This window comes from Rattus norvegicus, chromosome 1 (genome assembly GCF_021556685.1).
Source record: "Rattus norvegicus strain SHRSP/BbbUtx chromosome 1, alternate assembly SHRSP_T2T, whole genome shotgun sequence".
Classification (NCBI taxonomy): Eukaryota; Metazoa; Chordata; class Mammalia; order Rodentia; family Muridae; genus Rattus; species Rattus norvegicus.
Genome location: NC_141534.1, coordinates 106,619,476 through 106,647,432, shown reverse-complemented (window position 1 = coordinate 106,647,432; position 27,957 = coordinate 106,619,476). Strand labels below are relative to the sequence as shown.

At 47.5% G+C, this 27,957-nt stretch overlaps 2 protein-coding genes and 1 non-coding gene across 32 annotated transcripts in view; 1 reads left to right on the top strand and 2 right to left on the bottom strand.

Annotated features, from left to right (window-relative positions):
- Positions 1–181: 181 nt before the first annotated feature.
- On the bottom strand, positions 182–27,856 carry Tsks (testis-specific serine kinase substrate). Of its 24 annotated transcripts, none has more exons than XM_087654957.1 (11): positions 27,306–27,856; positions 13,515–13,737; positions 7,286–7,381; positions 7,039–7,122; positions 5,997–6,107; positions 5,112–5,398; positions 3,901–4,095; positions 3,346–3,519; positions 1,578–1,713; positions 465–664; positions 182–361 (listed from the first exon to the last, which is right to left on the bottom strand). In XM_087654957.1, the coding sequence occupies exons 1-11, from the start codon at positions 27,383–27,385 to the stop codon at positions 205–207; spliced, it is 1,743 nt and encodes a 580-aa protein (XP_087511083.1). In that variant the 5' UTR covers positions 27,386–27,856; the 3' UTR covers positions 182–204. The 24 variants fall into 24 exon arrangements, with proteins under 24 accessions (XP_087511083.1, XP_087511111.1, XP_087511085.1 ...); XM_087654985.1 differs by having other exon boundaries at positions 465–621; XM_087654959.1 differs by having other exon boundaries at positions 5,997–6,077.
- Positions 25,882–25,956, bottom strand: Trnap-agg45 (transfer RNA proline (anticodon AGG) 45). Its single transcript has one exon. It is a non-coding gene; the product is annotated as a tRNA-Pro (tRNA).
- Ap2a1 (adaptor related protein complex 2 subunit alpha 1) overlaps positions 27,645–27,957 on the top strand; it is a 29,909-nt gene continuing 29,596 nt past the window's right edge. For 5 of the 7 annotated variants that reach the window (XR_015623832.1, XR_015623829.1, XM_087555908.1 and 2 more), the window contains exon 1: positions 27,645–27,854. Coding sequence is in view for 5 of the 7 variants with exons in the window: in XM_087555908.1 (XP_087412034.1) it covers positions 27,788–27,854 (67 nt within the window). In the remaining 2 variants the exon portion in view is untranslated. The remainder of the gene's footprint in view (positions 27,855–27,957) is intronic. The other 2 variants (NM_001395093.1, NM_001395092.1) reach the window with 1 other exon arrangement.

Sequence of the window (27,957 nt, the reverse complement as noted above, 5' to 3'; positions counted from 1 at the left end):
GGTGGGAAGTCAGCTCAGAACTTCAAGCCAGCTCAGCAAGTGCTCTACAGTGTGAGCTGTATGCCTTTCCCATTTTGCTTTTAGGACAGGGTGTCACTGTGTAACCCAGATCCCATGGAAATCTTGTTTCAGTGTCCACACCTGATGACTATGCTTTTTGATGCCAACTCAAGAGTCAGAATTCATGCCAGCATGAGAGGCCATTTATTGTTCAGAGCCTGGACCCCCACGTTTAGGGGGAGCCCCTCCAGTGCTTCCTCCCCCCATTGCCCCTGTGGACCCCTCAAGTGGCAGGTGGCTGAGTTGGTCGTGGAGGGAACACATCTTCAAATGCATATAGTCCAAAGTGGCCACCTTCTCCCTGCAATGATGACCAAGTGGGGATCAGTACTGTGGGGGGCCCAGCCGGGGGTAGGGTGGGTGAGAGGCAGGAGGAGGAGCCAGGCCCCATCCAGAGACCTCACCCTCCTCCCATGCCCTCTGCCTCCGTCCTCACTCCGGCTTCATCTTGTCCGTCAGCAGTAGGTTCTTGGCCCGAACGGCTTCGTCTTGGGCCAGCCGAAGGGTGGAGCTCAGGGCCTCTGCCCTGACGTGTTTGGCCAAGGCCTGGCGCTCCAGCTCCTGGGGAGAGGAGTGTAGGCGCCGCTGGGCTTACTGGACTGGGCTGGGGGTGGAGGGGGAGCTGGGTCGCGGAGGGCAAGGGGCAGGGTCCCACGGAGCCCGCATACCACCCAAAGTAACCCATCAGGCCTTGAGTTTGGGAATTAGCCCCGGGGAATTTCACAATTCACTCGTCTCCCCAACTCCATCTGGCAAGAAGCCTGTGAGTGTCCCTAATGCTCTGGCCTGTGTCCCTGCAAGCTGAATCACACCTCAAATACTGTCCCCTGGTGCCTGTGAATTTTCCTATATTGTGTGTATCCCAGCATCCTGTGGTGCCCTTCCACATCCCATAATTCTCAAGAAGACCTGCATCTGTGATGCCAGCATCGGTCACAAGAATGGTGCCTAGTGTTACAATGTTCTAATTCCCACAGTTTACCAGGCTCTCATATGTACTAGTGGGGCTGCAGCTCACTACAGTTCATATCCCATCATCCCTGAGGCCAAAATCCTATCATGCACTAACCTCCATATTCCCCAGTGCACCAAGCCTTGACCTCCCATTCCTGGGCTGCTCAATCCCATCACTGCACAGGCCACTGGCTCTCCGTGTCCCACAATGCATCGGTCCTTACGTTCTAATAACTATAGGACTGTGGTTTATGTGGTACCCCAGTCTAGCATTAAGGGTCCCTCTGAGTCCAGTCACCTCCCTGAAGGGCTACAGAAAATCAGGCCCATGTTCCATGAGCTATAGAATAGACTCTGCCCCCCATGTCCCGTGATATCCCAGACCCAGGATAAAGTGTCACTCCAGGGTGCAGAGTGACTGAGCTATAACCCAAGCTCTGTCTTGGCTGCACACAGGCAAAGCCTGCTGTTCCCATGCTGGCCTCCCCTTCCTGCCATAGGTTCCCCAAACCCTGCAAAACACAAAAGTAACATGGGTCATGGCAACCCATGGTCCCTGGTACCAGAATCTTCTTGTGTAGCCTCTGGCAACTGGGGCAGGCAGGAGCCAGACCCTTCTGCTTCACTTCGTCCACCAGTGGGGTCAGCGCACGTTCCAGCAGCTGCTGTAGGGACTCCGTGGATAACTGCTGCCCCTGGCTGTAAAGAATGGGCGCCAGGTGGATGAGGCCCTGGACTAGGCTCCATCTGGCTGTTTTACTTTTTGTTTTTTTGTTTTTTGTTTTTTTGTGTTTTTTTTGGTTCTTTTTTTCGGAGCTGGGGACCGAACCCAGGGCCTTGTGCTTCCTAGGTAAGCGCTCTACCACTGAGCTAAATCCCCAGCCCCTACTTTTTGTTTTTTGAGACAGGGTCTCTCTACATAGCCCTAGCTGTCCTGGAACTCATGTAGACCAGTCTGAAGTGGAAGTCACAGAGATGTCCTGCCTCTGCCTCCCGACTGCTGGAATTAAAGATGTGAACAAGCCAGGCCTGGCCCTGTTTCTTTAGACACCTCATTAAACACCCTAACAGGCATTAGCCGTGGCATAAGTCAAACCTAACCCTATGTGGTACTGGAAACCCACTTCCGGCTCTTTCCACAACACGTCCAGGTCTCACTTTGCGTGTGTGTATATGTGTGTGGAGATCAAAGGTTGATAATGTCTTGCTCAATTGACTCCAACTTATTTTTAAGGTTTACTTATTAAGAATAGTGTTCTGCCTGCATGTATGCCTGCAGGCCAGAAGAGGGCAGCAGATCTCATTATTGAACCGCTCTGTGGTGGCTTACTCAGGACCTCTGGAAGATTAAGAGCCAGTGCTCTTAATCTCTGAGCCACCTCTCCAGCCTATTTTTTCATCTATGCATACGTGTGTGTGTGTGTGTGTGTGTGTGTGTGTGTGTATGTGCACATGCCTGCAGAGCACAGTAGGATTGGACTCCCCCAGCTCTGGAGTGATAAATGACTGAGTCACCTGATGTGGGTACTAGGACTCTGAAAGTGCAGTGTGGGCTCTTAACCACCTGAGCCATCTCTCCAGGCTTCTGCTTTTCTATTAAGATTTAGTTTATCTTTGTGTACCTGTGAAGGAATGGCACCTGTGTACAGGTGCCGACTGAGGCCAAAAGAAGGCATTGGATCTCCTGGAACTGGAATTACAGGCGGTGGTCAATTAGAGGCGTGCTCAAGCATGTCCAGCCCTACTATTTTTGTTTTTGTTTTCGTTTTCAGATTTATTTGCTTATGTATATGGTTGTTTTGTAGGCCTGCATACCAGAAGAGGTCATTGGATCCCACAGGACTACAATTACAGATATTTGTGAACCACCATTGAACTCAGCACCTCTGGGAAAGCAGTTGGTGCTCGACTCCTCCGGCTACTCTCCAGCCTTCTACCTTACTTTTTAAGGCAGAGTCTAATTTTATAGTACAGGATCTGGAGTTCCTAGAGTCACTAGACTGACCAGTACAGGGATCTCCTGTCTGCTTGCAAGGCAAACACTTTCCTAACTGAGCTACCCCTCTGTGCCCCTGGTATTATGTCACAGAGGACCCAGCCCTCCCACAGTGTGCTGGAAACGCACCAAGTCTCAAATACCAGTGCATCTAATCTTTGCCCTCTACAAGAAGCCAATTTTTACCATGTGGGAAGGGTAGAGAAGATAATCCCACAATGCAACATGGCACTCGTTCTGCAGCCCACGGGAGCCTATCTCTCACAATGACACTGTCGATCAATCCTAAATGTGATCAATCCTAAATGTGGTGCAGTTGTTACCCCTCCCCATACCTGGCACATCGAGGACAGGGACCTTGGGCAGGACGATCCAAGTTCAAGACATGGTCAGGTCCCCTTCGGGAGTTTTGAAGTTGCCGTCCCAGCTCCTCCAGAATCGGTTTTACTGGGCCCAGTGCCTCCAGTTCGCTCCTCAGTGAAGCGACAGACACTGCTGACCTCTCCACCCTGAGGTAGGAGAGCAACCAATGTGGCTAACTTGGAATAGCCAGGACTATTCCAGCACCCGAAAGTCCACCTTTCAAACCTATATACCTGAGGGGCCTGGCTCTGATGAGGATAGAAGCCAGGGCTTCTGCTAGTCAAATGCGCTACTGCTGAACCACACTCATTCCTTACTGGTGGATCTCAACTTCAAAGCCAAGCCCTTAATCCGGAGCAGGGGTGAGGGAGGGGCTCAGTTTGAGCCACACCACCAGCCTCTCACTGGGGAATCTAGGTCACTTAGCCCCCAGCTCAAGCCTCCTTCCTCAAGGATCCACCCTCCGGTTGGTTGCTTCCTCTCTCCCAAGGACCCCGCGCGCCCTCCAGCACCGGCTGAACCCTTACATAGTGCACAGCTCATCTGCTCGTCCTCGCAGCTCCTGCAAACCCCGTGCGGACTGTGCTTGTTCCCGCTGCGCCCGCTCCCATTGGCCCAGAAAGCCATCCAGACGGCCGCCCAGGCCTCCCAGCAACCTTAGGGCCTCCTGCACCGCCCCCTCCTCCTGATGCCACCGAGCTGCCAGCGAGGACACCTCCCTCCTGCGAGGATCAGAAGGGAAGAAAGGGTTGGGTATAGATTTGACTACGCCCCTGTTGACCTAGCCCCAAATAGATCACCGAATTATTTTTCTTTTCTTTCTTTTTCTTTTTTTTAAAGATTTATTTATTATATGAGTACACAGTCGCTGCCTTCAGACACAGCAGATGAGGGTATCGGATCTCATTACAAATGGTTGTAAGCCACCATGTGGTTGCTGGGATTTGAACTCAGGACCTCTGGAAGAACAGTCAGTGCTCTTAACCGCTGAGCCATCTCTCCAGCACCCCTTTTCTTTCCTTTTTGTTTTGTTTTAAAGACAAGGTCTGTTGCCGGGTGGTGGTGGTGCACACCTTTGATCCTAGAACTTGGGGGGCAGAGGCAGGCAGAGCTCTGTGAGTTTGAGGGCTAGCTTGATCTACAGAGTGAGTTCCAGGACATCCAGGGCTGCACAGAGAAACCCTGTCTCAAAAACAAAAAACAAAAAAAACCCAAAAAACAAAAAACACAGTCTTGTCTATTGTAGTCCAGGATGTGCTGATACTCTCTATGTAGACCAGGCTGGCATTGAACTCTGTCTCTCAGTGCTGCGATTAAGGGATTAAAGGCAAGCACCACTCCCCCGCCTCCCACCATTTTCCTTTTTTTTTTTTCCGGAGGAGCTGGGGACCGAACCCAGGGCCTTCCGCTTGCTAGGCAAGCGCTCTACACTGAGCTAAATCCCCAACCCCCCCCTTTTTTTTGTTTGTTTGTTTTTGTTTTTCATTTTCCTTTTCTTGGTGTATTGGATTAGCCCGGTACCACCTATGCTATCACACAATCCTCATCTAGTGGGCTTCTGTGCCCAATCGCTTAGCCCCCTTAAACCCCTCCCACATCAAGCTTTTCCAATTCTCACCCACTACAACCCGACTAGGATACACTCTGTCCCGCCCACCCAGCCTCGAAGCTCCTCCCAACTCCCGCCCTTTGCTCCACCTGGGTCCTGATCCACCCACCTCCTCCAGTCCCCGCCCACCTCAGCTCCTCTAGGCCGCTGGAGACCTTCTGCAACTCCTGCTCGCTCAGCGAGGGTCCCTCCCCTGCGCGGATTGCCATGCCCCAGCCATTGGAGGGCAGGCCTCGCGGCCGCGGGGGTTCCTCCGGGCTACCAGGAGGACCGGAGCAGCCCTGAATGGGAGTAGTAGGGCCTAGGCCATGCCGGGAGAGGCCAGCCTCTAGTTTTTGCTCCAGCTCCTGCAACTCGGCCTCCTGTCTCCGGGGCGTCTCATCCTGCAGTTGCTGCTGGAGGTATCTTAGCTTCTCCTGGGCAAGGGAGGACAATGAGTCAAGGTGATCGGCAACTTACCACCCGCAGCTAACTGCACTCCAGGGATCCCCGAGACTGCAAAGTAGTGTAGAGAGAGGATAGTTGGGAAGTACACTTGAAGTCTAACTGAACTCCTGCTTGTCTTTAGGAGGGGAGATAACATTTACTCTAAACTCTGCTAGCTGTTTCTACTGCTGCAGGCAACCTACCACTCTCGTCTCCTGTCCTGTCTGCCTCAGTCCCTGCCTCTTAGGGATCGCAACAAGTTTTCTCCAAGTTTTGTTGGAAAGTGAGCTAACAAGTCTTCATTCTAGACCCGGCCTACCCAGTCGTTTCAGGCTACACCCTTGACAAACTAAGCTTCCCCAGGCTCACACCCTGGTCACACCCAGCAAGCCCTATTTGGCTCCTCCCCTGGGCCCTCCCCCTTTTGATATCCAACCCCTACAGCCAGGTCCCAAACCCAGCTCAGTTCACTGGAACATCTGCAGCCTTTACACCCCTGTCCTTGTCCACCATAGCTCCTCCAACCCCCAGCCCGAGACTCCACCCAAATTTCTCACTAGCTTGGGACCCCCCTCCATACCCTCGTACCTCCAACAAGGCAGAGTTCTGCTTCAGGACATTGGTTTTGATTTCAGCGTCTTCCACTGAACGGGTCACCTTGCGGCAGTTCTCCTGGGTCAGAACATCAGGGCGGGGGCCCTACCTTCCCATTCCGGTTCTGCCCCCCACCTTCAGCCTCGTTTTTTGCATAGCATCTGCCCTATGTAGGACTCATCCACTTCCCAACCAAGCTTCCTTCCTAGCCAAGCCTGTACTGCACTACCCCGTTGATCATCCCCCTTCTCCTGTGCTCCTTTTGTTTTAAATTTTAAAATTAAAAAAAAATTTTTTTGAAAATGTCTTATGGGCTGGAGAGATGGCTCAGTGGTTAAGAGCACTGACTGCTCTTCCAGAGGTCCTGAGTTCAATTCCCAGCAACCAGATGGTGGCTTACAACCATCTGGGATCCAGTGGGATCTGATGCCCTCTCCTGGTGTGTCTGAAGACAGCTACAGTGTGCTCACATACATGAAATAAATAAAATCTTAAAAAAAAAAAAAAGAAAAGAAAATGTCTTATGATGGTGGCGGTGGCAGCGGCAGCCATGGCAGCGGATGCCTTTAATCCCAGCACTCGGGAGGCAGACTCAGGTGGATCTCTGAGTTTGAGACCAGCCTGGTCTAGAGAGTTAGTTTCAGGACAGCCAGGGTTACACAGAGAAACCCTGTCTTGAAAAAAAATTCGTATATGTATGGTGTTTTGCCTGTGTATATGTATTTAAGTGTATGTGCAATAATGCGTGCAGTGGCCATGAAAGCCAGAAGAGAGTGACTTTTTTTGGTAGCCATGAGAGGGTCTCATGTACCCCGCTTCCAACTCGTTATATATCTGAAAAGAATCTTGAACTTTCAAGTTCTGAAATCAGACGTGTATTCTACCCAACTCAGGCTTAATGCCACACTACGACTGAACCCGAGGTTTTTTGCATGCTAGGCAAGCATTCTACCAACTGAGCCACATCCCAAGCCCTCTGTGGTCTCTGCTTCTCTCATCCCTTTCTCCCCAACCGGTTCCTTCCACAGCGGCTCACCTTCAATTGACTGCAGTACCCCTCCAACTCTTCTGCCTCCTGCCGCCTTCTTTCCAGATTCTCACTCAGCACAGAGCACTCGCTCTTGACCATGGAAGGGAGGCAGGGTTAAAGTTTATACGGGGAGCAGCGTCTTAGCCTCCTGAGGGTTGAGCATGCGCAATGGAGAAAGGTGGCTACAAGCCAGGAACTTAGTTCTGGAGGAAGAGGCCACAGGCAAGGGTATAGGGATCCTCCAGTAGCCTACCTGCAGTGTCTGAACATGCTGATTAACCCGCGTGGTCTTTTCCTTCAAGCTGGTGATGGAGTCTTTGGCACGTACCAATCCACTGTTGACCCCACTCTGGTGAAAAACGGGAGAGTTCAACACCAAGAAAATTCTAGAGGTAGCAGGCTGTGTTTTCAGTTTGGTTTTGTTCTAGATGGGTTTGTGGCTTTGGGCAAAAGGTGGCATCCTCGAATTTAGTCCCTTGTTTTGTAAAGCCAGAAGTAGACTAATATTCCTCACAGTGCGCTGGGACAAGTAAGAGGGGAAGACAGTTTCAAGAAAATGCCTAGATTTTCCCCGTTGGAGGTGAGGGTATGGCTCAATGGTAAAGCCACTCCTTGGAATCCCCCAGTGAGGGGCTGGGGTGTGACTCAACGACAGAGTACTTGCCTGCATGCACAAGACCGTGGGTTCCAGATGCAAATGTGTACCCACAAAATCCCTCCTCCTTTCCTGTCCTCCCACTCTCTGAAGTATAAAGTGACAATCATCTTGGATCATCAGATAGAGACCATGAGATCTGTCTAAGTAGCTGTGGCATAGAGACTCTACCCTCTCTTTAAAAACAAAAACAAGGGCTGGAGAGATGGCTCAAAAGTTAAGAGCAGCAGCAGAGCCCTTCCAGAGGGCTTGAGTTCAATTCCCATCTATGACATGGCTCATAACCATTTATAAAGAGATCTGGTGCCCTCTTCTGGCATGAAGACATACAGGTAGAACACTGTATACTTTAAAAATAAATCTTAAAATAAAAAAAAAAAAGAACCAAACCAAAACTACGATGATAACAAGTTTCTTTGACTGTAAAATGAAAGAAACATATTTTCTTTTGTAATGAAGACATTGTTTTAAGGTCTGTCAGTGGCTAGGCATGTGACACACCTTTAAGGCAGGTCTACATATTGAGCTCCAGGGCCTCCAGACCTTTTTTTAGGGGGTGGTGGTGTTAAGACAGTTTCTTTGTGTAGCCCTGGCTGCCCTGGAACTTGCTCTGTAAACAGACTGGCCTTGAACTCAGATCTGCCTGCCTCTGCCTTCTGAGTGCACACAGCACTACTGCCGAGCTGTGAGAATTTATGGGTGCGGTGGGCCAGGTATGGAGACACACATCTGTTGTCTGGGAGGTTGAGGAATGTTCTGAGGAATGCTGGCTCCCAGGTCGTGAGCATCTGTGTAAGGAGAAGCAGCCTCTATGGCCGAAAGCCTAGGTCTCCACTCAGAAGCCAGAAAGGAGTTGAGTCACCTACCAGGGCAATGTCTTGGGGCATCTTCCAACCCTAGCCAAGCCATCAGAAGAATTCAGCCCTGGCCAAAGCGTTGACTGCACACTGATCCCATCAGACATGTATAGCCTTAATCGTAATAGCGACTGCATGGACCTCTCACTAGAGGCCTACGGTCCTCACAGAAGCAATCGCACCCCATATCCATGGATGTGATTTCTACCGCAACCTCATCCCACCCAAAGGTTAAGTCCTGGATGAAATGCCAACCATATTCTCACCCCATCTGAGGACTATGGCCAGGGACAAAATATTAACCCGCTCTGGCAGAAATGTTGACTGTACCCTGTCATGGCCCTGTGCCACACCTTCCAACTTAGCCATTCCCCGATGGTCTGCGTGAAGTATCAGGACAACTTTCAAAAGCATTAGATCGTATGCAAATGACTTTCTGAACCGGAGACTCAGGAGTCTGCCGTAGGGAGCTCTTTGGGAGACTTAGAACATTTACTCTGGGCCAGCTCATTTTACTTCCCCGGATGACTTTGGGGAGAGCATCACAGCCGGGTGTACCTCAGTTTTCCTTCCTGTGCAATATAGCTGTGACTGGTAGCCACCATCACAAGATGACTGATTCAAATTATGGGAAGGGGTACTTGGGGTCCTTGGAGGAGAGAGGAGAAGGCAGGCAGCTGAAGAGTTACACACAGGTGAGGAAGCCGTGTTCTGCCATGAGCTACCACTGTGCTCTACAGTCCCTGAAGCATGATCCTGCCTGGAGCCTCTCTGTTATCCTTCCCTGAAAGTGGGAGATAAGGCTACATAGCTATGATAGTAAGGGATGGCCATATGGCTGGATCTATAGCCACAGGGTGATCAATATCTCGATTGATAAACCTAGTGACCCATGTAAGCATGGCGGTGGATGCAGGATGATCAGAAGAAGTTCAAGGCAGTCCTCCAATACAGAGTGACTCTGAGGGCTGTAGCCCAGTTGGGAGTGCTCGCCGGACACACACAAAGGGCTGGGTTCCATTCCCAGTCTTGTACAGACCTGGCGTGGTGGTGCACACCTGCGCTCTCAAGGTGGAGGCAGTGTGATTAGGAGTTCAAGGTCATCCTTGGCTACAAAGAGAGTTTGAAGCCAACCTAGGATGCATGAGGCTCTGTCTGAAAAAAAAAAATCAAGGGACACAACACAGCAAGAGTTGGCAATGGTGGTGCATGCCTGTGGCCCCAGCGCTTAGACACTGAGCAAAGAGGACTGTGCATTCCAGGCCAGCTCTATAATGAGATCTCTACCCCAGAGTAAAATAATGAAGATGGCATAGTGTGTCCAGGAGGGACTAAGGAGCCACCACAGAATGGGATAAGTGTGTCAGTGTGGCCTTCACAGGCAACACTGATGGTGACTGCTGTCATTCATCTCGTGACCACCCAAGAGCACCACAGTCTCCGCACAGCATTTCTGTCTCCAGAGAAACTAGGAGTGGACACCGACGGTGACCGGTCACCATGGTCCTCTGGGGCTCTGCTGTCTGTGTCCTTCTGGGTCTTGGTCTCTGCCCTTCTATCTCTCTCTCTATCATATTCTCTCTCTCTCTCTCTCTCTCTCTCTCTCTCTCTCTCTCTCCTCTCCTCTCCTCTCCCCCCCCTCACTTCGAGACTCTGTCTCTTTCCCTCTGCTCTCTGCAGCCCCCTAATGTGATCACAAGTTCCTTGTCAGAGAGGAGGAAGCTGCAGTAAGATGCTTGAGGCCCACACATGCTCACGAAGCTTTCATCCTTAAAGCCTGAAAATCCCACAGCCCAGAGCTGTTTGGAGGTCATCAGTCCTTGGAGGACATGTTCATAGCTCTTCAGGGAGGCATCAGGCTCTAGGCTCACATGAGAACCACTGGAAGGCACTGGGGTGGGGGAGGAGGGAGGTCTGAGTCTATCCCGTGCCTGGTTTCCTATCCAGTACTAGCCCCACTGCTTCTGCCTCCTCTCCCCTGCACATACTGCAGGGAAGTCTCGGGGAAGAAAGGAGTTTTTTTTGGTACTAAACCCAGCAGCCTTCTAATTTAGCCTCTGGGTCTTAACAAACACTCCATAGCCTTTTGACCTTGGGAATGACTCTGCCTTCTATAACCTGGTTAATTTTCTCTTCATCTTTAAACTGGGTCAATATACCAACTCCCTTACAGATGCTCTGATAGGGGGAGGTGACATCACCCAATATAGCACACAAGAGGATAGCAGCAAATGGATTGCTTCTCCTTTCCCTACTGAATCCACAAGGACTCCCTATGGCCCCTTGGGACAATACCCATGCTTTGCAGCCTGTGTGGGCAGTGTCCTGTTCTCCCTCCAGCCCCATCTTTTCCATATACCACAGCCCTGTCCCTTCCTTCCCAGACTCTTTTCAGTCCCTGTGGCTTTGCACATGCTGCTCCTGGTGGTTGCAACACCTTTCCCTGGTTTTCTACAAGGAGAATACATTATTTCAGCTTCAAGATTCAGCCTGTGTTCTCTTTTCTGCAAAGCCACATTGACAACTCTTCTTCAGGGTGTCCAGTGTCTTTTACTGTCCCCAACAGTGCAGATTATCACCCCAACCCTCTGTATGACTCCCTAAGCTGCTCTGTGACCTTGCTTGTGCTACTTAATCTCTCTGGGCCTCCAGAGCTTCATCAACAGAGAAATGAGGCTCAATACTGACAGAAATAACTATTCCTGCTGACAGTATTTGGGGCTGTGGGCTGGCTGCCACACCCAGGCTCAGGCACGAATGAATAGACTTCCCCTTCCTTCTAAGGATAGCCTCTGGAGATGGGCCTAGCTTTCTGTCTTGGAATCTGCTATTTCCTACGGCCTATGTCTTCATTAAATTGTTTCTCACAGTGGGACATGTTCTCTGCTCTCCAAGACTCACAGACTACGATTGAATCTCTAGCAGATTCTGCTTTAGATTTATTTCCTTAAGATGTAGCCAAGGCTGGCCTCCAAGTTGCAGCCTGGTTTTGCCTTCCAAATGCTGGGATTCAGGGTTTGAGACACTATGGCTGTCATTTATATATTTCCCTCATTTATTTAACGTCTCAGCACTTAGATGCCAGGGCCTGTGTGAGGAGGTCAGAGGACACCTCGCAGGAGCTGGTTCTCTCTAACATGTGGGCTTCTAGGACTGAACGCAGGTTGTCAGGCTTGGAAGCACCCACTGAATCATCACACTGACCTGTATGCAGTGTTTAACATCTCAAACAATGACATCATCCTGTCCTGGTCACCTTCACAAGATGACCTCCCAATTTCCCAGCTCAGGCCTTCTTGTGCCCCATCTCCAGGCAAGATAGGCTGAGGCTTGTGAACCTTAGATAGCTCAAGATAGACCTGTTCAGTAAGGCAGAAGCCACAGAAAGCAGATCTGAGGTGATGAGATGACCTACTGGTTGAATATGACCTGAGTTTGATCCCAGACCCATTCAATGAAGGGGAGCTTCACTAAGTTGCCCTCTGGTCTCATTTGTGTATAGCATAACATGTGCCCCACCTCACACAGAAACATAAATGTAACTTTAAAAAAAAAAAAAAGAAAAAGAAAAGGCCTAGTGGCTAAGAGCATTGGCTGATTTTGCAGAAGACGAGGTTTGGTTCCCAGAATCCACTTAGCAACTCAAAATCATCTGTATCTCCAGTTTCAGGAGGATCTGACACCCTCTTCTGGTCTCCCTGGGCAACACACACACACACACACACACAGGTTGGTGGTGGTGCATGCCTTTAAACCCAGCACTTGAGAGGCAGAGGCATACAATTTCTGTGAGTTCAAGGTCAACTGATCTACAGAATGAGTTATAAGACAGCCAAGGCTACACGGAGAACTCCTGTCTTAAAAAACCAGGAGGGGGCGGGCAGAAAAGCTGACTCAGCAGGTAAAGGGTGAAACACCTTGCCTCAAGACAGAGTTCTGACCTTGGGTTCCACATCATGGAAGGAAAGAATCTACTGGTACAAGCTATCCTCTGATCTCCACAAATGCATAGAGCCAATTCAGAAGTCAGAAAAAAAAACCTTTCTTAGCAACCTTCAGAGATATAACCTGAGAGACCCCAGAATGGACTGTATGGCTGATGCTGGAACATTTCATTGGGATTCTCCCTTGGTAAGGCAATACTCACACTTGAGTGGATCTTGTTTTCCCTTTGAGCACCCCTCCTCCTAACTGGCATAATTAAAGTCTATATTAAATGTTTCTAATGAAACCTCTGGCTCTGCCACATAAACCCACTAGTTCTGTTCTGTTTTGTTTTTTTGTTTTGTTTTGTTTTGTTTTCTACACAGAAGCCTCAAACCTCAGTTTGGCCTGAGTCAGGCCCCTGGGAGACCAAGAAAATACCTCAGTCTGGGTGTGGTGGTACATGTCTTTAATTCTAGCGAGAGGCAGGAGGATTTCTGTGAGTTCCAGGCCTGTCTGGTCAACATATAGAGTTGCAGACCAGCCAGAGTTACATAATAAGATCTTCTCCCCAAAACAAAGTCAACAGCAAAGATAATGCTTCGAGCAGCTGAGGTGACAGTGTGGAGTTGTCTCTTCCCTACCCCTGACATCTCAGGCTTTCAAGGGAATAGTTATCAAAAGCTGGGTGTATGGATTCAGGCCTCTCATCCATCCCAGCTACTTGGAAGGCTGAGGCAGGAGGCCTGCAAATTCAAGGCCAGACTGGACTAAGAAGTGAGACCCCGTCTAAAGAGTAAATAAATGACAAGGTTTGTGTGACTCAATGGGGCCAGTGTATTCTCTCTTGCGTTGTTCAGAATGAAACCCAGAGCACTTGCTAGCCAAATGCTCAACTGCTGAGCTGTACCCCTACTCCCAGGAGACATTTCCTGATATGGTTATTAAAGCCTGTCTTCAGGTTGCAGTGACTGTAACTGCTCCTAAACTAGATTGGACCTCCATCGAGTAGACCGTGGCCCACCACCCTCATATCATCTGCTCACCAGTAGTTCTGTGATGTCAGGGTCCTCTGGAGCCCAGGGTGTTGTAGGGGAAGCAGGTGGCCCTGGCAGTGCCAGTGGACCACTGTCCTCTGTGGTCGAGTCTGTACCGGAGGAGTCGGGCTCCATGGCAGCCAGGTTGAGCAAGGACACGTTGGTGCAGGCTGAGGACCGCTTGAGGTTCAGGCACCAGTGCATCGGCTCGTGGGACATCCGGGGCTCCACCCTGCAGATGATCCAGGAGACAGTGGGGACATGGAGGTGGGGGGTCCAGAGGGTGGGCCTTATGCTCTCAACAACACAGCACCTGCACCTCTGATGCCATTGACCTCCTGCTTCCTTGATTTCTTCAATCTACCATTTCCCTGCTGTCTTTCAGCCCCGCCCCCGACCCATGCTCGCTTCCTTCATCTCTTTTCCCGACTCTCCCCTCAACCCACTACCTTCTTCCCCTACGGCCTCTGTAATGTCCTCTTCCTCGTCCCTCTTTGCCCTCAGCATCCGTGCTTTGCTGGGCACTAGACTTATCATCAACAGGGTGCAGGAAACCCACCCATGGAAGGACACGGCCTTCTTTTTCTTTGTTATCCCCTTGGCAGGGCTGGTCACCCCCCCGGGAGCTTCGGGGACCAGCTGGGCGCGGCTCTCCACCCCCGCAGGTGGGTCCCCCGCTTCGTGGATCTCTTTGGATTGCCAGATTGTCTTCACCACCACGCTTGCCATGGCGCGGGGGGGCCTGCTCCCAGGGGGAGACTCACCATCTACTCTGCCCGCCCCCCCCTGGTGCTCAGGGTCTCTAGCTCCTGGCCTGGGTCACAAAGGGCCTAACCACTGGGTCACAGAGAGGGGTATGGGAGAGAACAGATCCTGGCTCGGCTCTCCCCTGTAGACCTCAGTGGACTCTTCCAGCCCTGGCTTTGATTGTACAGCTCCCTCGATCCAGCCTAGAGCACACAGTGGACTGGGCCTTTTTTGGTTCTCCAGCGCGCCCCCCCCCCCCTTTTTTTTTTTTTTTTTTGCTTTTCTTTCTTTCTTTCTTTTTAAAGATTTATTCATTTATTATATATAAGTACACTGTAGCTGTGTTCAGATACACCAGAAGAGGGCATCGGATCTCTTTACAGATGGTTGTGAGCCACCATGTGGTTGCTGGGAATTGAACTCAGGACCTCTGGAAGAGTAGTCGGGTGCTCTTAACCACTGAGCCATCTCTCCAGCCCTTGGCTTTTCAAGTGTGTAGCCCTGACTGTCCTGAGTGCTGGATTAAAGGTGCGCAAAAAAAAAAAAAAAAAAAAAAAAAGAATCCAGGGGGCTGGAAGGATGGCTTAGCAGTTAAGAACACTGATTGTTGATACAGAAAATGTGGTACATCTACACAATGGAATACTACTCAGCTATGAAAAACAATGACTTTATGAAATTCATAGGCAAATGGATGGAACTGGAAAATATCATCCTGAGTGAGGTAACTCAATCACAGAAAAACACACATGGTATGCACTCATTGATAAGTGGATATTAGCCCAAATGCTCAATTTAACCTAGATGCACAGAACACATGAAACTCAATAAGGATGACCAAAATGCGGATGCTTCACTCCTTCTTTAAAAGGGGAACAAGAATACCCTTGGGAGGGAATAGGGAGGCAAAGATTAAAACAGAGGCAGAAGGAACACCCATTCAGAGCCTGCCCCACATGTGGTCCATACATATACAGCCACCAAACTAGATAAGATGGATGAAGCAAAGAAGTGCAGGCTGACAGGAGCCGGATGTAGATCTCTCCTGAGAGACACAGCCAGAATACAGCAAACACAGAGGCGAATGCCAGCAGCAAACCACTGAACTGAGAACAGGACCCCCGTTGAAGGAATCAGAGAAAGAACTGGAAGAGCTTGAAGGGGCTTGAGACCCCATATGAACAACAATGCCAAGCAACCAGAGCTTCCAGGGACTAAGCCACTACCTAAAGTCTATACATGGACTGACCCTGGACTCTGACCACATAGGTAGTTGGTCCTGCCAAGACTGAACCCCCAGTGAATGTGATTGTTGGGAGGAGGGCGGTAATAGGGGGAGGATGGGGAGGGGAACACCCATATAGAAGGGGAGGGGAAGGGGTTGGGGGATGTTTGCATGGAAACGGGGAAAGGTAATAACAATTGAAATGTAATTAAGGGGCTGGAGAGATGGCTCAGCGGTTAAGAGCACCCGACTGCTCTTCCAGAGGTCATGAGTTCAATTCCCAGCAACCACATGGTGGCTCACAACCATCTGTAAAGAGATCCGATGCCCTCTTCTGGTGTGTCTGAAGACAGCTACAGTGTACTTATATATAATAAATAAATAAATCTTTAAAAAAAAAAAAGAAATGTAATTAAGAAGTAACCAATTTAATAAAGATGGAGAAAAAACAAACAAACAAAAAAACTGATTGGTTTTCCAGAGGTCCTGAATTCAATTCCCAGCAACCACATGGTGGCTCACAACCATCTGTAATGGGATCTGACCCCCCTCTTCTGGTGTGTTTGAAGACAGTGACAGTGTACTCATATACATAAGATATCTTTAAACGAAAAGAAAAGAATCCAGGGTGCTGTAGCATTGGGTCAGTGTCTTAGGAGTACTTGCTGCTGCTAAACATCTATAACTCCAATCACAGAGTATTGGGACCCTGGTGACCTCCTCTGGCCCCTGAGAGCATCAAGCACACAAGGTGGTGTACAGACAGATGTGCAAGCAAAATACTCATATATATATGTGAAACAAAAATAATGAAATCTCAAAGAAAATTTGCTGGGTGATGGTGGTGCATGCCTTTAATCCCTCAGAGACAGAAGCAGGTAGATCTCCCAGTTCAAGGTCAGCCTGGTCTGTGGAGTGAGTTGGAAGAGTGAGTTCCAGGATAGCCAGAGCTACACAGAGTATAATCCTGTCTCAAAAACCCAGAAAACGGGCTGGAGACATGGCTCAGTGGTTAAGAGCACTGACTGCTCTTCCAGAGGACCTGAGTTCAATTCCCAGCAACCACATGGTGGCTCACAACCATCTGTAATGGTCTGCCCTCTTCTGGTGTATCTGAAGACAGCTAGTGTGTACTCAAATAAATAAAAATTTAAAAAAAATTAAAAAAAAAAACCAGAAAACCCAATAAACAAATAACAAAAACAGATAATGTAAGAGTGGGGGAGAGAATGAGTATCTAGGGCTGGGAGATTGCTCAGTGTGTAAAGGTGCTTGCCACCAAGCCTGACATCTCAATCCCCCCTGGACCCACATCTCAAAAAGAAAAGCTACACATTGTGATGTTTGAATTTCCAGCACTAGAAAGGTACAGACAGGCAGATCCCTGGGGTTTACTGGCCAAATCAGGGAGCTTCAGGTCACGAGAGACTCCATCTCAAAAACAAAAACAAAAACAAAACAAAAACCAAACAAACAACCAAACAACAACAACAAAACCCTGAAGAGGTGGACAGTGACTGAGGAATGTATTCTGACCTCTACACATGCCCACACACATGCATGTACACCCATGTAAACATGTAAACACAGATGAATATTGGTATCTTACGCCAATCAGGAAGATCAAGAGTTTAAGGTTGGTTCTGGCCACACAGCAAGTCTGGGACCAGTCTGGGAAGATGGAGGCAGGAAGACCATGAGTTTAGAGCCATCCTCAGCTACATTAGAGTTTGAGGCCAACCTGAAGGTCATGGAACAGTTTTTGAGATGGTATTTGAGTATGCAGGATTAAATAAAATGTATAGATGGTCCTCGTGATATGTAGCTTTTAATTTAATTATTTTTATGCATGGGTGTTTTTCCTGCATGTACATCTGTTGATAGCATGTGTGCCAAGTGCCTGGTGAGGCCAGAGGAAGGTGTCAGCTCCCTGGGATTGGAGTTGCAGATAGGTGTTAGCTGCTGTGTGGGTGCTGGAATCAAACCCCAGTTCTCTGGAAAGGTAGTCAGTGCTCTTAACAATGGAAACATCTCTCCAGGCAGTTTGCTTGGTTTTTAAGACACTCTCACTGTGTAGTCCTGGTTGGTCTCAGATTCACAGAGATATGCCTGTGTGCTCATATAAATGAAATAAATAATCTTTATACAGTATACTCATAAAATAAAGGAATATCCAGTCCTTCCTCCTGTGCTGTTTCCTTCTTTGAAATCAAGTGTCCCATTCTGCCTAGCCTCAGGTCTGGCTGCCACTCAGCTATCTTTTGCTACTTTGTGGGTTCTTCTTTCTTCTCCCCTTCCCACCCCTTTTCTATTCTTTCAACCACCTAACACTAGAGAAGAGGGAAAGGAAAGAGATCTCTGAATAAAGGGTAGGAAAGAGGTAACAATATCGTTAGACTATTTCCTGCTGATTAGGGGTATTCCTTAGGGGCAAGTTTGATTTTTGCCTTCAGGATATCTAACTCTTTCTTCTTGTTGTTTCTTCTATGTACACAACAACTTAACAAACCATGACCACCAACAGCCAACCAACAACTCACTTTGCCTCTCAGGGACCTAGCATTGATACACACTCTAGCCCCCAATCCCCACCCCAGAATTCCAGACATCATGCAATGGAAAAAAAATATCTGCAGCTGGCAAAATCACTCCCCTGCTACAGCACAAGGCAAATCATAATCAGCTGCTGGGGACAGTCTGAAGCAGCACCATGTCCCAAACCTGGGATTAAAACAAAAGCATGTTTGATTTTTTTATATATACTGTCACTGTCTTCAGACATAGTAGAAGAGGGCATCAGATCTCATTACAGATGGTTGTGAGCCACCATGTGGTTGCTGGGAATTGAACTCAGGACCTCTAGAAGAGCAATCAGTGCTCTTAATCACTGAGCCACCTCTCCAGCCCACAAAAGCATATTCTTTTAATTCTTTTTTTTAAAACTTATTCACTTTATATCCAGCTCACTGCTCTGCTCCAAGTCACCCCTTCCCACAATCCTGTGGGTTTTTGGTTTTGTTTTTTAAGAAACCAAAATTGCAAAATCCTCATTACACTAGGTAGGCCCTAGCCTTGAGGTCTCTTTATAAGCCAACAGAATCTACTCTTTGGGAAGTTCATGGATGGGGTTGGAAACAGGGTTTCTCTGTGTAGCCCTGCCTGACCTGGAACTCTAACTCTGCCTCTGCCTCTGCCTCTGCCTCTGCCTCTGCCTCTGCCTCTGCCTCTGCCTCTGCCTCTGCCTCTGCCTCTGCCTCTGCCCCTGCCCCTGCCCCTGCCCCTGCCCCTGCCCCTGCCCCTGCCCCTGCCCCTGCCCCTGCCCCTGCCTCTGCCCCTGCCTCTGCCTCTGCCTCTGCCTCAGGGGTGCTGGGATTAATGACATGCACCAACACCACCTGGCCTAAGAAATAATTCTTATTGTAAAGTTGACAGATGCTTTGCTACTTTGCAAGGGAATTGCAGTGTAGCCATCCCAATAGCTTCATTATGAGAATTGTCGTGTGAAAACCCCTTCCTAATGTTTTACTCTGCTTAAATGTATAAGAAGACTACACTCTAAGGTCAGTCCCTAGATGGCATGAGGCAGAGCCAGCAAAGATGGTACTATCTTTAGTCTCATTCTCCACCTTACCAATTGATTATCTCTCTAGTGGCCATGAAACTTGTGTGTGTCAGGGTGTCTCTGAAAGTCATCCTCAGAATTAGTATTATAATGCTGATTGCAGGGATTCATTGACTCATCTCTGTTGATTAACAGTAGGGTTGTCCAATCAAAGTATAATGAGAGGCACTTGTGTAACTTCTATCTATACCTGCCAGGCACCATGAGGTCCTGTCCCAGCCATTGGAAGATATTAGCACACTGTACCATCCAAAGGAACCACTCTACATACTGGTGCACCTCCCAGATGGGGGGGGTTACAGGAAATAGCTGGAGAGGTTCTCAAGCCTGGGAAATGACCTAGACTCAAAATTCCAAGACAGCTAGGACAGGGCTGTCTTCCCAGCTACTCAGGAAATTGTAGTAGGAGGATTGCAATGAGTTTGAGTCCATTCTAGGCTATGTAGTGAGATCTTTTCTCCAAATAAACTGGCCATCAAGATGGCTTAGTGGGTATGCAGGTGCTTGCTGTCAAGAGTGATCACCTGTGTTTGACTCCAACCACAACCTAGAGAGTAGAAGAAGAGAAGCAGTTCTTACTAGTTATTCTCTGGCCTCCATACTGTGGATGGTCACATACATGTATTAAATATATTTTTAAAGAATTATTTGTTTTTGGGTTCGGTCCCCAGCTCCGAAAAAAAAGAACCAAAAAAAAAAAAAAAGAATTATTTGTTTTATATATGTTAGTGCACTGTCTCTGTCTTCAGACACTCCAGAAGAAGTCATGGGATCCCATTCCAGATGGCTGTGAGCCACCATGTGGTTGCTGGGAATTGAACTCAGAATCTCTGGAAGAGAAGTCAGTGCTCTTAACTGCTGAGCCATCTCGCTAGCCCCTGATTTTTTTTTTCAAGAGATCAGCAAAACGTTTATTGTGGCTGCTACTGCTGGGATATCCTCTACTTTGTTCCCAGAGAGGATTATCCTGTTTTTGTTTGTTTTGTTCATTTCTCTTTTTCTTCTTTAAAAGGTTGGGAGAATGGCTGTGCAACTGGAAAAATTGCAGGTGGGAAGGGAGGGGGCTGAGAAACAAAAAAAATAGCTGAAATGGGAAAACAAAAGGTGTAGTTTTGCATTCTTTTTTCTGAAGTTGTTGCAGAATTGGCTGCACCTGAAAAAACTGCTGGTGGAAGAGGAAGTGCTGGAGAGGTGAGGAGCACTGGGAAAAGGGAGAACAAAAAGGCTCAGTCCCAGTGACTGAGCAAGAGACTGGGAGTTCTCCAAGGAGGAAAGAGGAAAAGAACCTGGGTTCAAGGGCCGTAGGATCAGAGAGAAGCTGAAAAGGCTGGAGGACAAGCTGATGAAACAGCCAATTTAGAGAGAAAGGGTTAATCTCAAACCAACCCCAGGGGTTAAGAGATGACTTTCTGTTTCCTCAGTAGCATTTGCCTGTGAATGCTGTGGAGAAAGGTAATGATGTCCTAAAGAAATAATAGGTCTAAGGCAACTTAAAGGGGTCATGATTTTATATGGGATGCACTCTCCTTATGTGAAACAAATTCTAAATAACTGGGCCACTCAAAATAAATCATTCCGTAAGGCTGGAATGGTTTGATGAAAGCTGTACTAGAGGCCGGTCTGCAGTTGCAATGGTTAAAGTCGGGGGGAAAGAGCTGTGAATATTGGACAGTAAAATAGAGGGGAATGAATGTAGCAGAAGACCAGTTGCTGGGTGACTGTTATCAATGTTATAAAACAACCACTGGGGTTTGTGGCTCTTTGTCCGCAGGGATAGTAGGGATGGTCTTGGGAAGGAGTAAATTGACTTCCCAAGGATGCATTGTGCATCCAGGAATTATAGATGAAGACTTCAAAGGAGAAATCAATATTAGTGCCTATGTAAAAAGAGGGGTGGATGCACTTAACCTAGGTGATAGGACTGCTTAGCTGCCATTGTTTCCCTACATCAAAAGCAAAGCTATTCCTGTGGGAAGAACAAAAGGGTTTGAAAGTCCTAGAAAATGTGTGTTCTGGAAAACAATAGTTAATGATCAGAGGCCAAAATTGAAATTGCAAGTAAATGATATTGAAATAGAAGGTTTGGTGGACACGGGAGCTGGTGTAACTATCGTTCACAAAAGTTTGTTTTTAAAAGATTTACTTCATGTATGTGAGTACACTGTCGCTGTCTTCAGACACACCAGAAGAGGGCATTGGATCTCACTACAGATGGTTGTGAGCCACCATGTGGTTGCTGAGAATTGAACTCAGGACCTCTGGAAGAACAACCTGTGCTCTTAACCACTGAGCCATCTCTCTAGCCCCTTTATAAAGCTTTGTGTAAAAGTCTTTATACCCAGTTTCTAGGAATTTGAAAGCTATCTGAGGTAAAACAAAGCATGAGGCAGGCTAAATGTGTGGGACTGAAAGGTCAAATCAAAAAGTTAGGACTTTATGTGGCTGACATATCCACAAGTTTATGGGGAAGGGATCTTTTACAATAGTGAGGTGCTTAGATTAACATTGCTGCAATACCAGGGACAGCCTATGATGAAATAAGGGGTGAAATGGTAGATGCTCCTTAGAAAAGTATTGATATATGTCATCAAAAGCAAAGCTTGTGCCAATTGTCCAAACACAGGGCATAACCGAGATTGAGTTTCCAAATTTATAACGGAGGTGATGCTAAAGCACTAAGGACCCTACTCTTTTTTTGCTGGGGACTGAACCCAGGGCCTTGTGCTTGCTAGGCAAGCGCTCTACCACTGAGCTAAATCCCCAACCCCAGGACTCTACTCTTAAAACGGTTGACTGACAGGCCTGAGTGGCTAGACCAGTGGTCCTTAACTAAGGAAAAATATAGGCACTTGAACAATTAGTACAAGAGGAGCTAGAGGCTCAACATACAGAAGAGTCTATCAACCCATGGCATTCTCCTGCATTTACTATAAAAAAAGAAACCATGAAAATGGATACTGTTAAGAGATTGAAAAGCAGTGAATAGAGTAATCCAACCAATGGGTCCGTTACTGCCTGGTATTCCTTTACCTTCCTTATTACCTAAGTCATGGCCTATTTATTTAAAAAATTGTTTTTTTTTTTTTACTATCTTCCTGCAAGTGCAGGATAGAGAAAGGTTTCTTTCCCAGTACCTACCCATCATAATTCTCCAGCTATAAAAAGATAAGATATCAGTGGAAAGTTCTTCCATAAGGGATGTTACACGGTCCAACTCGATATCAATAGTTTATGCGACAACTACTGGAAATAACTTGCAGGCAATTCCCTCAATCCATTATTTATCACTACATGGATAATATTTTGTTGGTTGATTATGTTGCAGATACTTTCAAGAAAATAGTTAAGGAAGCAAAGAATTCTGCCCTGCTGGGGGTTACAGATTACTCCTGAAAAGCTACAGAGGGGAGAGTCTATTAACTATTGGGGTTATAAAATATATATCATATCGGAGTTGGGGATTTAGCTCAGTGGTAGAGCGCTTGAGCTCAGTGGTAGAGCGCTTGCCTAGGAAGTGCAAGGCCCTGGGTTCGGTCCCCAGCTCCGAAAAAAAAAAGTTAACGAGGTATCAATTGGCTGCAGCCTATCATTGGATTAACTACTCTAGAGTTAAGTAATTTGTTTCAAATGTTACAAGGAGATTCAGACTTAAAGGAAGATGCTTAGCAGCTGAAGCAGAGAGAGTTAATTCTAGTAGAACATAGACCACAGAGATGTTTATGTGGTTATTTTATCTTCAACTCATTTTCCTAAGGGACTCATTATGCAAAGAGAAGATTTTATTAATGAATGGATTTTCCTAGCACACAAAGTAAAAATTAAACATTTACACAGAAAAAGTTTCTGGTTTAATCATAAAGGGTAGAACAAGGGCTGGAGAGATGGCTCAGTGGTTAAGAACCCCGACTGCTCTTCTAGAGGTCCTGAGTTCAGTTCCCAGCAACCACATGGTGGCTCACAACCATCTGTAAGGAGATCTGATGCCCTCTTCTGGTGTGTCTGAAGACAGCTACAGTGTACTTATATATAATAAATAAATAAATCTTAAAAAAAAAATAAAGGGTAGAACAAGACTGTCAATTGTTGGGACCAGACCTGGCAGAAATTGTAGTACCTTATACTAATTCTAAGATTACATGATTATGGATAATCAATGAAAATTGGCAAAGAGTTGTAGCAATTACTGGGAGAAATTATAGCAAACATAATAAAAGCAAGCTTTTTCAGTTTTATAAAAAGAGCTAATTGTATTCTCCCATGTATCATAAGAAAAACACTAGTTCCTGAAGCCACCTACATTCTGTACTAATGCAAAAAAACTTCAGTTCAAAAACTTATGGCATTATTGGGTTTTCTGAAGCCTCTTAGTATAGTTACTCTTACTATGCAGAAAGAGTTCCTCTGCATATGCTGAGTTTATTCTTGATAATTCAGAATTCACCTTGCTATGTATACAGCTGTAGCAGGCAGTCAGAAACAGAAATGATCCATTACCTATCATTCATATTCAGTCTCATAATGCTGGCCAGGGCCCCGAGCACAAGGAGGTGAAGAGATTGACCAATTACTAGTAGGAAATGTATTAGAGGCTCAAATTTGTATGTAAACCACCATGCTAACAGTAAAAAGGTTTAAAGAAAAAAATGTATATCACTTAGCAACAAGCCAAGGAAATGATAAGAAAATGTCTTTTTTGTATAACTGAACTCCATCGCCTGCTGGAAGTAACCCAGGGTACCAAAAGGAATGAAGCCTGGCAGATGGCTGAGCTTTTCAGAATTTGGAAAACCAAAGTTTGTGTTAACTGCAGAATGGAAAGTTTTGCTTTGAGGATGCAGATTTGTTTATATCTCCACAGGAATTGAAAAGCGGTGGATACCAACAAAACCGACAAAAACTAGAACTAAAGCAGGAGAGAGGGTTCCTGAAAACCTTGGCCACTGCTCTGAAAAGCACTCATTTAATTCAAAATGTCTCTGTTTACAAAGTTACCTGTTACACATAGCCTATTTCACAGATTAAAACAGAAAGGGAGAAATGTAGTGAGAATTTTGGAACTTTGATTTCTTTAAAAAACACAGAAATATAAGAATATTTTTTGTTTTAATCCCAGGTGTGGATTATGGGGCTGCTTCAGATTGTCCACAGCAGCTGACTATGATTTGTCTCATGCTGTTTCTGTGAATGCAAGATGTATGGAATTCTGGGGACTTTTCACAGGGTATATAAATGCTACGGTCCTGAGAGGTAGTGAGTGGGTGGTTGGGTGGTTGGTGGTGGTGGTGGTGGTGGTGGTCATGGTGGTGGTGGTGTGGGGGTTTGAGTCGTTGGTGGTGGTAGTTGTTGTTAGTCATGGTTAAGCAGTCCTGCACAAAGAAGAAATATGATGAAGTTAGATATCCTGGAGGTGAAGATCAAATTTGCCCCAAGGAACTTGACACCCCCTCTCCAATCCCTGACTTTATTTAGGAATCTCTTTCCCTCCCTCTCTATCCTTTTCTCTAATCTTGTGGGCAGAAAAGTGGTGGAGAAGAGTATAAGAAAGAAGAACCTACAGATTAGCCAGACAGCTGTACCCTAGTGGAAGGAGCTGTGATAATCGTAAGGATAAGATTCCTACCTTGGAAGATGCAAGGTACATGGGGTCTCTTTCACAGGGATGTATTCTAGCCACTCACAGATACAGCTCAAGATGCTGGGGAGACTCAGGTAGCGGTGGCTCCTAATACAGGATCACCAGGTTTTCTGACTACATCCAGGTAGCCAGAAATCATTCCTTCCCTTTTGTTGAAGAAAACGGGTCTGGTTTCTCCAAAGCTTCCACTAAGCTGTGTTTCCCACAGATGACACTGTGGGTTTGGCAGAAGGCAGTCTGAGTTCCTCCCCAATATTGCTGCATTTAGGAAAGCCTTTACTTTAGGTCTGGACTCAAAAATAAACCTTTGAGGGCTGGAGAGACAGTGCCTCGGTGGTTAAGAGCACTGACTGTTCCTCCAGAGGTCTTGGGTTCAATTCCCAGCAAACACATGGTGGCTCACAACCATCTGTAATAAGATCTGATGCCCTCTTCTGGTGTGACTGACAACTTCAGTGTACTTATGTACATAAAATAAGTCTTTTTTTTTCGGAGCTGGGGACCGAACCCAGGGCCTTGCACTTGCTAGGCAAGCGCTCTACCACTGAGCTAAATCCCCAACTCCTAAAATAAGTCTTTAAAAAAGAAAAAAGGGGCTGGGGATTTAGCTCAGTGGTAGAGCGCTTACCTAGGAAGCGCAAGGCCCTGGGTTCGGTCCCCAGCTCCAAAAAAAAAAAAAAAAAAAAAAGCGTAAAAAAAAAGAAAAAAAAAACCCAAAATCCTGTGACCTGGGCATAGTAGCATACACCATTAATCCTAATACTATGGAGTCAGAGGTGAGAGGCTCTCTGTGATTACAGTCCAGTCTGGTGTACATAGTGTGTCTCTGTCTGAAAATAAGCAATCTAAGAACAACAGTCACACAAACAGTCTGGACATGTGGGGGAACACTGAGGTTCCTGTCTACTTGTGAGGGACCTGGAATAAAAGGCCTTTCTTTTTACCTAGAACTCAGTAACTCCTCTTGTCCATACCATGCTGCATGAGCAGAGAATGGGAAGAGATGTTTTTCTAGGCTAAGTAGAGACAGGTTTTGTGTATATTCTTGCTATATTTTATGTCTCCTTTTCACATCCCTCCATGGACGATTAATTCAAACATCACTGGTAATCTGTATCCTTATGTATTTTTTTTTTTTGGTTCTTTTTTTTGGAGCTGGGGATCGAACCCAGGGCCTTGCGCTTCCTAGGCAAGCGCTCTACCACTGAGCTAAATCCCCAAACCCAATCCTTACGTATTTTATGGATGTCTCTAAACTCTCCAGGAAATAGACGTCTGATTTTGTGATTTTTTTTTTTCAGTGCTCAGGACTGAACCCAGCCTTTGGATGTATTAGGTAAGTATTCTTCCACTGAAGCAGGCCCCAGCCCCTCACTGGGAGATTGTAGGCAGAGGCTCTACTTCTAAGTCACATGTACCCCAATCCCTCACTGGGGGATTAAAGGTTAGTTACATCCTTAACCTTTTCTGTTTTTGACAGACACTTTCTATGTAGTTGTGGTTATCCTGGAACTCTCTACTTAGACCAGGCTGGCCTCAAACTCACAAAACTGCCTTCTTTTTTTTTTTTTTTTTTTTTTTTCTTTTTTTCGGAGCTGGGGACCGAACCCAGGGCTTTGCGCTTGCTAGGCAAGTGCTCTACCACTGAGCTAAATCCCCAATCCCAGAAAACTGCCTTCTATTGACAAGGATTCAGTGTTGCCCCCTTCCTAGGTCCCAGGTCACACCTTCTAGACCCATTCTGCGGGTGTCAAATTAGAAAAGACTGTCTGGGGTGCCATTTTGTTAATGGGGACAATAGACATGGACCCTTCCAAGTCCCTTTGCCCCAAATTTCTCAATAGCTGTTGCATTGGCGGTCATTGGCGGTCTGGGGGCTTTGCCTTCCCTGCAACCAGTGAACCAAAGAACCTAGGGAGTTGGAGGCCAAACAAACTGACCTAGTCCTCAGCTGTGGCTTTAACTGGCTTTTTCCTGGGTGGTTCTCCAGAACTGATGGAGAAGCAATTTTGATCTTATGACCATTATATGCAGATTGTCTTGGGTACTGGGATTTAGGGAGGAAAGAAGAGCAACCTATAATGAAGGATGTTTAAAAAACCAAAATCGTAATCCCACAATTTTCCATTTTTGAGTTGTGTAGTCTCGGGTAAGCCATTCGATCTCTTTTGACCTTAGTGTTTACGGTAACAAGCCTTGACTGGCAGTCCCTCCTCTCATGGATAATAGATTTCTAGAGAAGTCAAATTTCCAGGTGTTGTTTTTAGGGAAGGAAGAGGGAAGAGGCATGCTCCTGAAGCTGAGGCGCAGGCGTGGAGACGGACTGTGAAGAGGGAAGCGCCTGCGTAGTGGACACCTCACAGTCTACTGCCTCACCCAGCCCCTCTCTGCAGCAGGGAATTGCAGGCATCGCTCCACCTATCGCAGCTCAGCTGACTGACAGGCCTTCTTTCTCCTTCCTTCTCTACGGGTCGTCGCCTTTTTGCCCGCCCCCCACAACCGCCCCTTCGAGGGCGGAAGTATGACGCTTCCGGCGAGTCGCCAGAGCCTTGCGGAGTGCGATTTCCTCACCCATTGGTCTTCTTTTCCTGAAGTTCCGCCTCCGTCAGACTCTTACATCCCTCCCTCCTGGCGCGGAGCTGATGGTCCATCCAATTAGCGTTGGTTTCAGCCGTTTAGGGGGCGGTTCCAGAGTGTGTCATCGAACTCCGCCTGTCTCTAGGGCAACGCCCCCTGCCTCCCTGCTCCGAACGGAAATAGCCCAGTACTGCACCAATCATCGCCATGTATCTTTACTATTCAGCCAATCAAAGAGAGAGGAGGGCGGGCATTCTATTGTGAGCGGCAGGGCTTTCAGCTAACAAGTGGAGTACGTTCCCGGATGACAATTCGTAGGGGCGGGTCTGAGGCGGGGCGTCGGCCTGCAGCCAGCCCGCCGCTAGCCCGCCCTCCCCCGGCCGGCTCCTCGGCGCCGTCTGGGGTCCTTTCCGCCCGGTGCTGCCAGCCAGCCCCGCGCCCGTTCGGCCAGGCCTGGAGCCGAGCCCTTCGCCATCATGCCGGCTGTATCCAAAGGCGATGGCATGCGTGGGCTTGCCGTGTTCATCTCCGACATCCGGAACTGTGAGCTCACGACCGGGGCCTGGGGGTCACGCGGAGACCGGGCGGAGGGAGCGGGGAAGCGCGGGGGTGTCCTCCCGAGAACGACCAGGGTGGCGCGGGCGGA

Bases quoted from the DNA above. Each gene is read 5' to 3' on its own strand.
- Tsks (NM_001437444.1), bottom strand. From the start codon at position 14,234: ATGGCAAGCGTGGTGGTGAAGACAATCTGGCAATCCAAAGAGATCCAC. The intron at 5,399-5,996 runs GTACGAGGGTAT...TCCCTTGCCCAG, and splicing joins AGAACTCTGCCTTGTTGGAG to GAGAAGCTAAGATACCTCCA. The intron at 3,520-3,900 runs GTAAGGGTTCAG...CTCCTACCTCAG, and splicing joins GCAGATGAGCTGTGCACTAT to GGTGGAGAGGTCAGCAGTGT.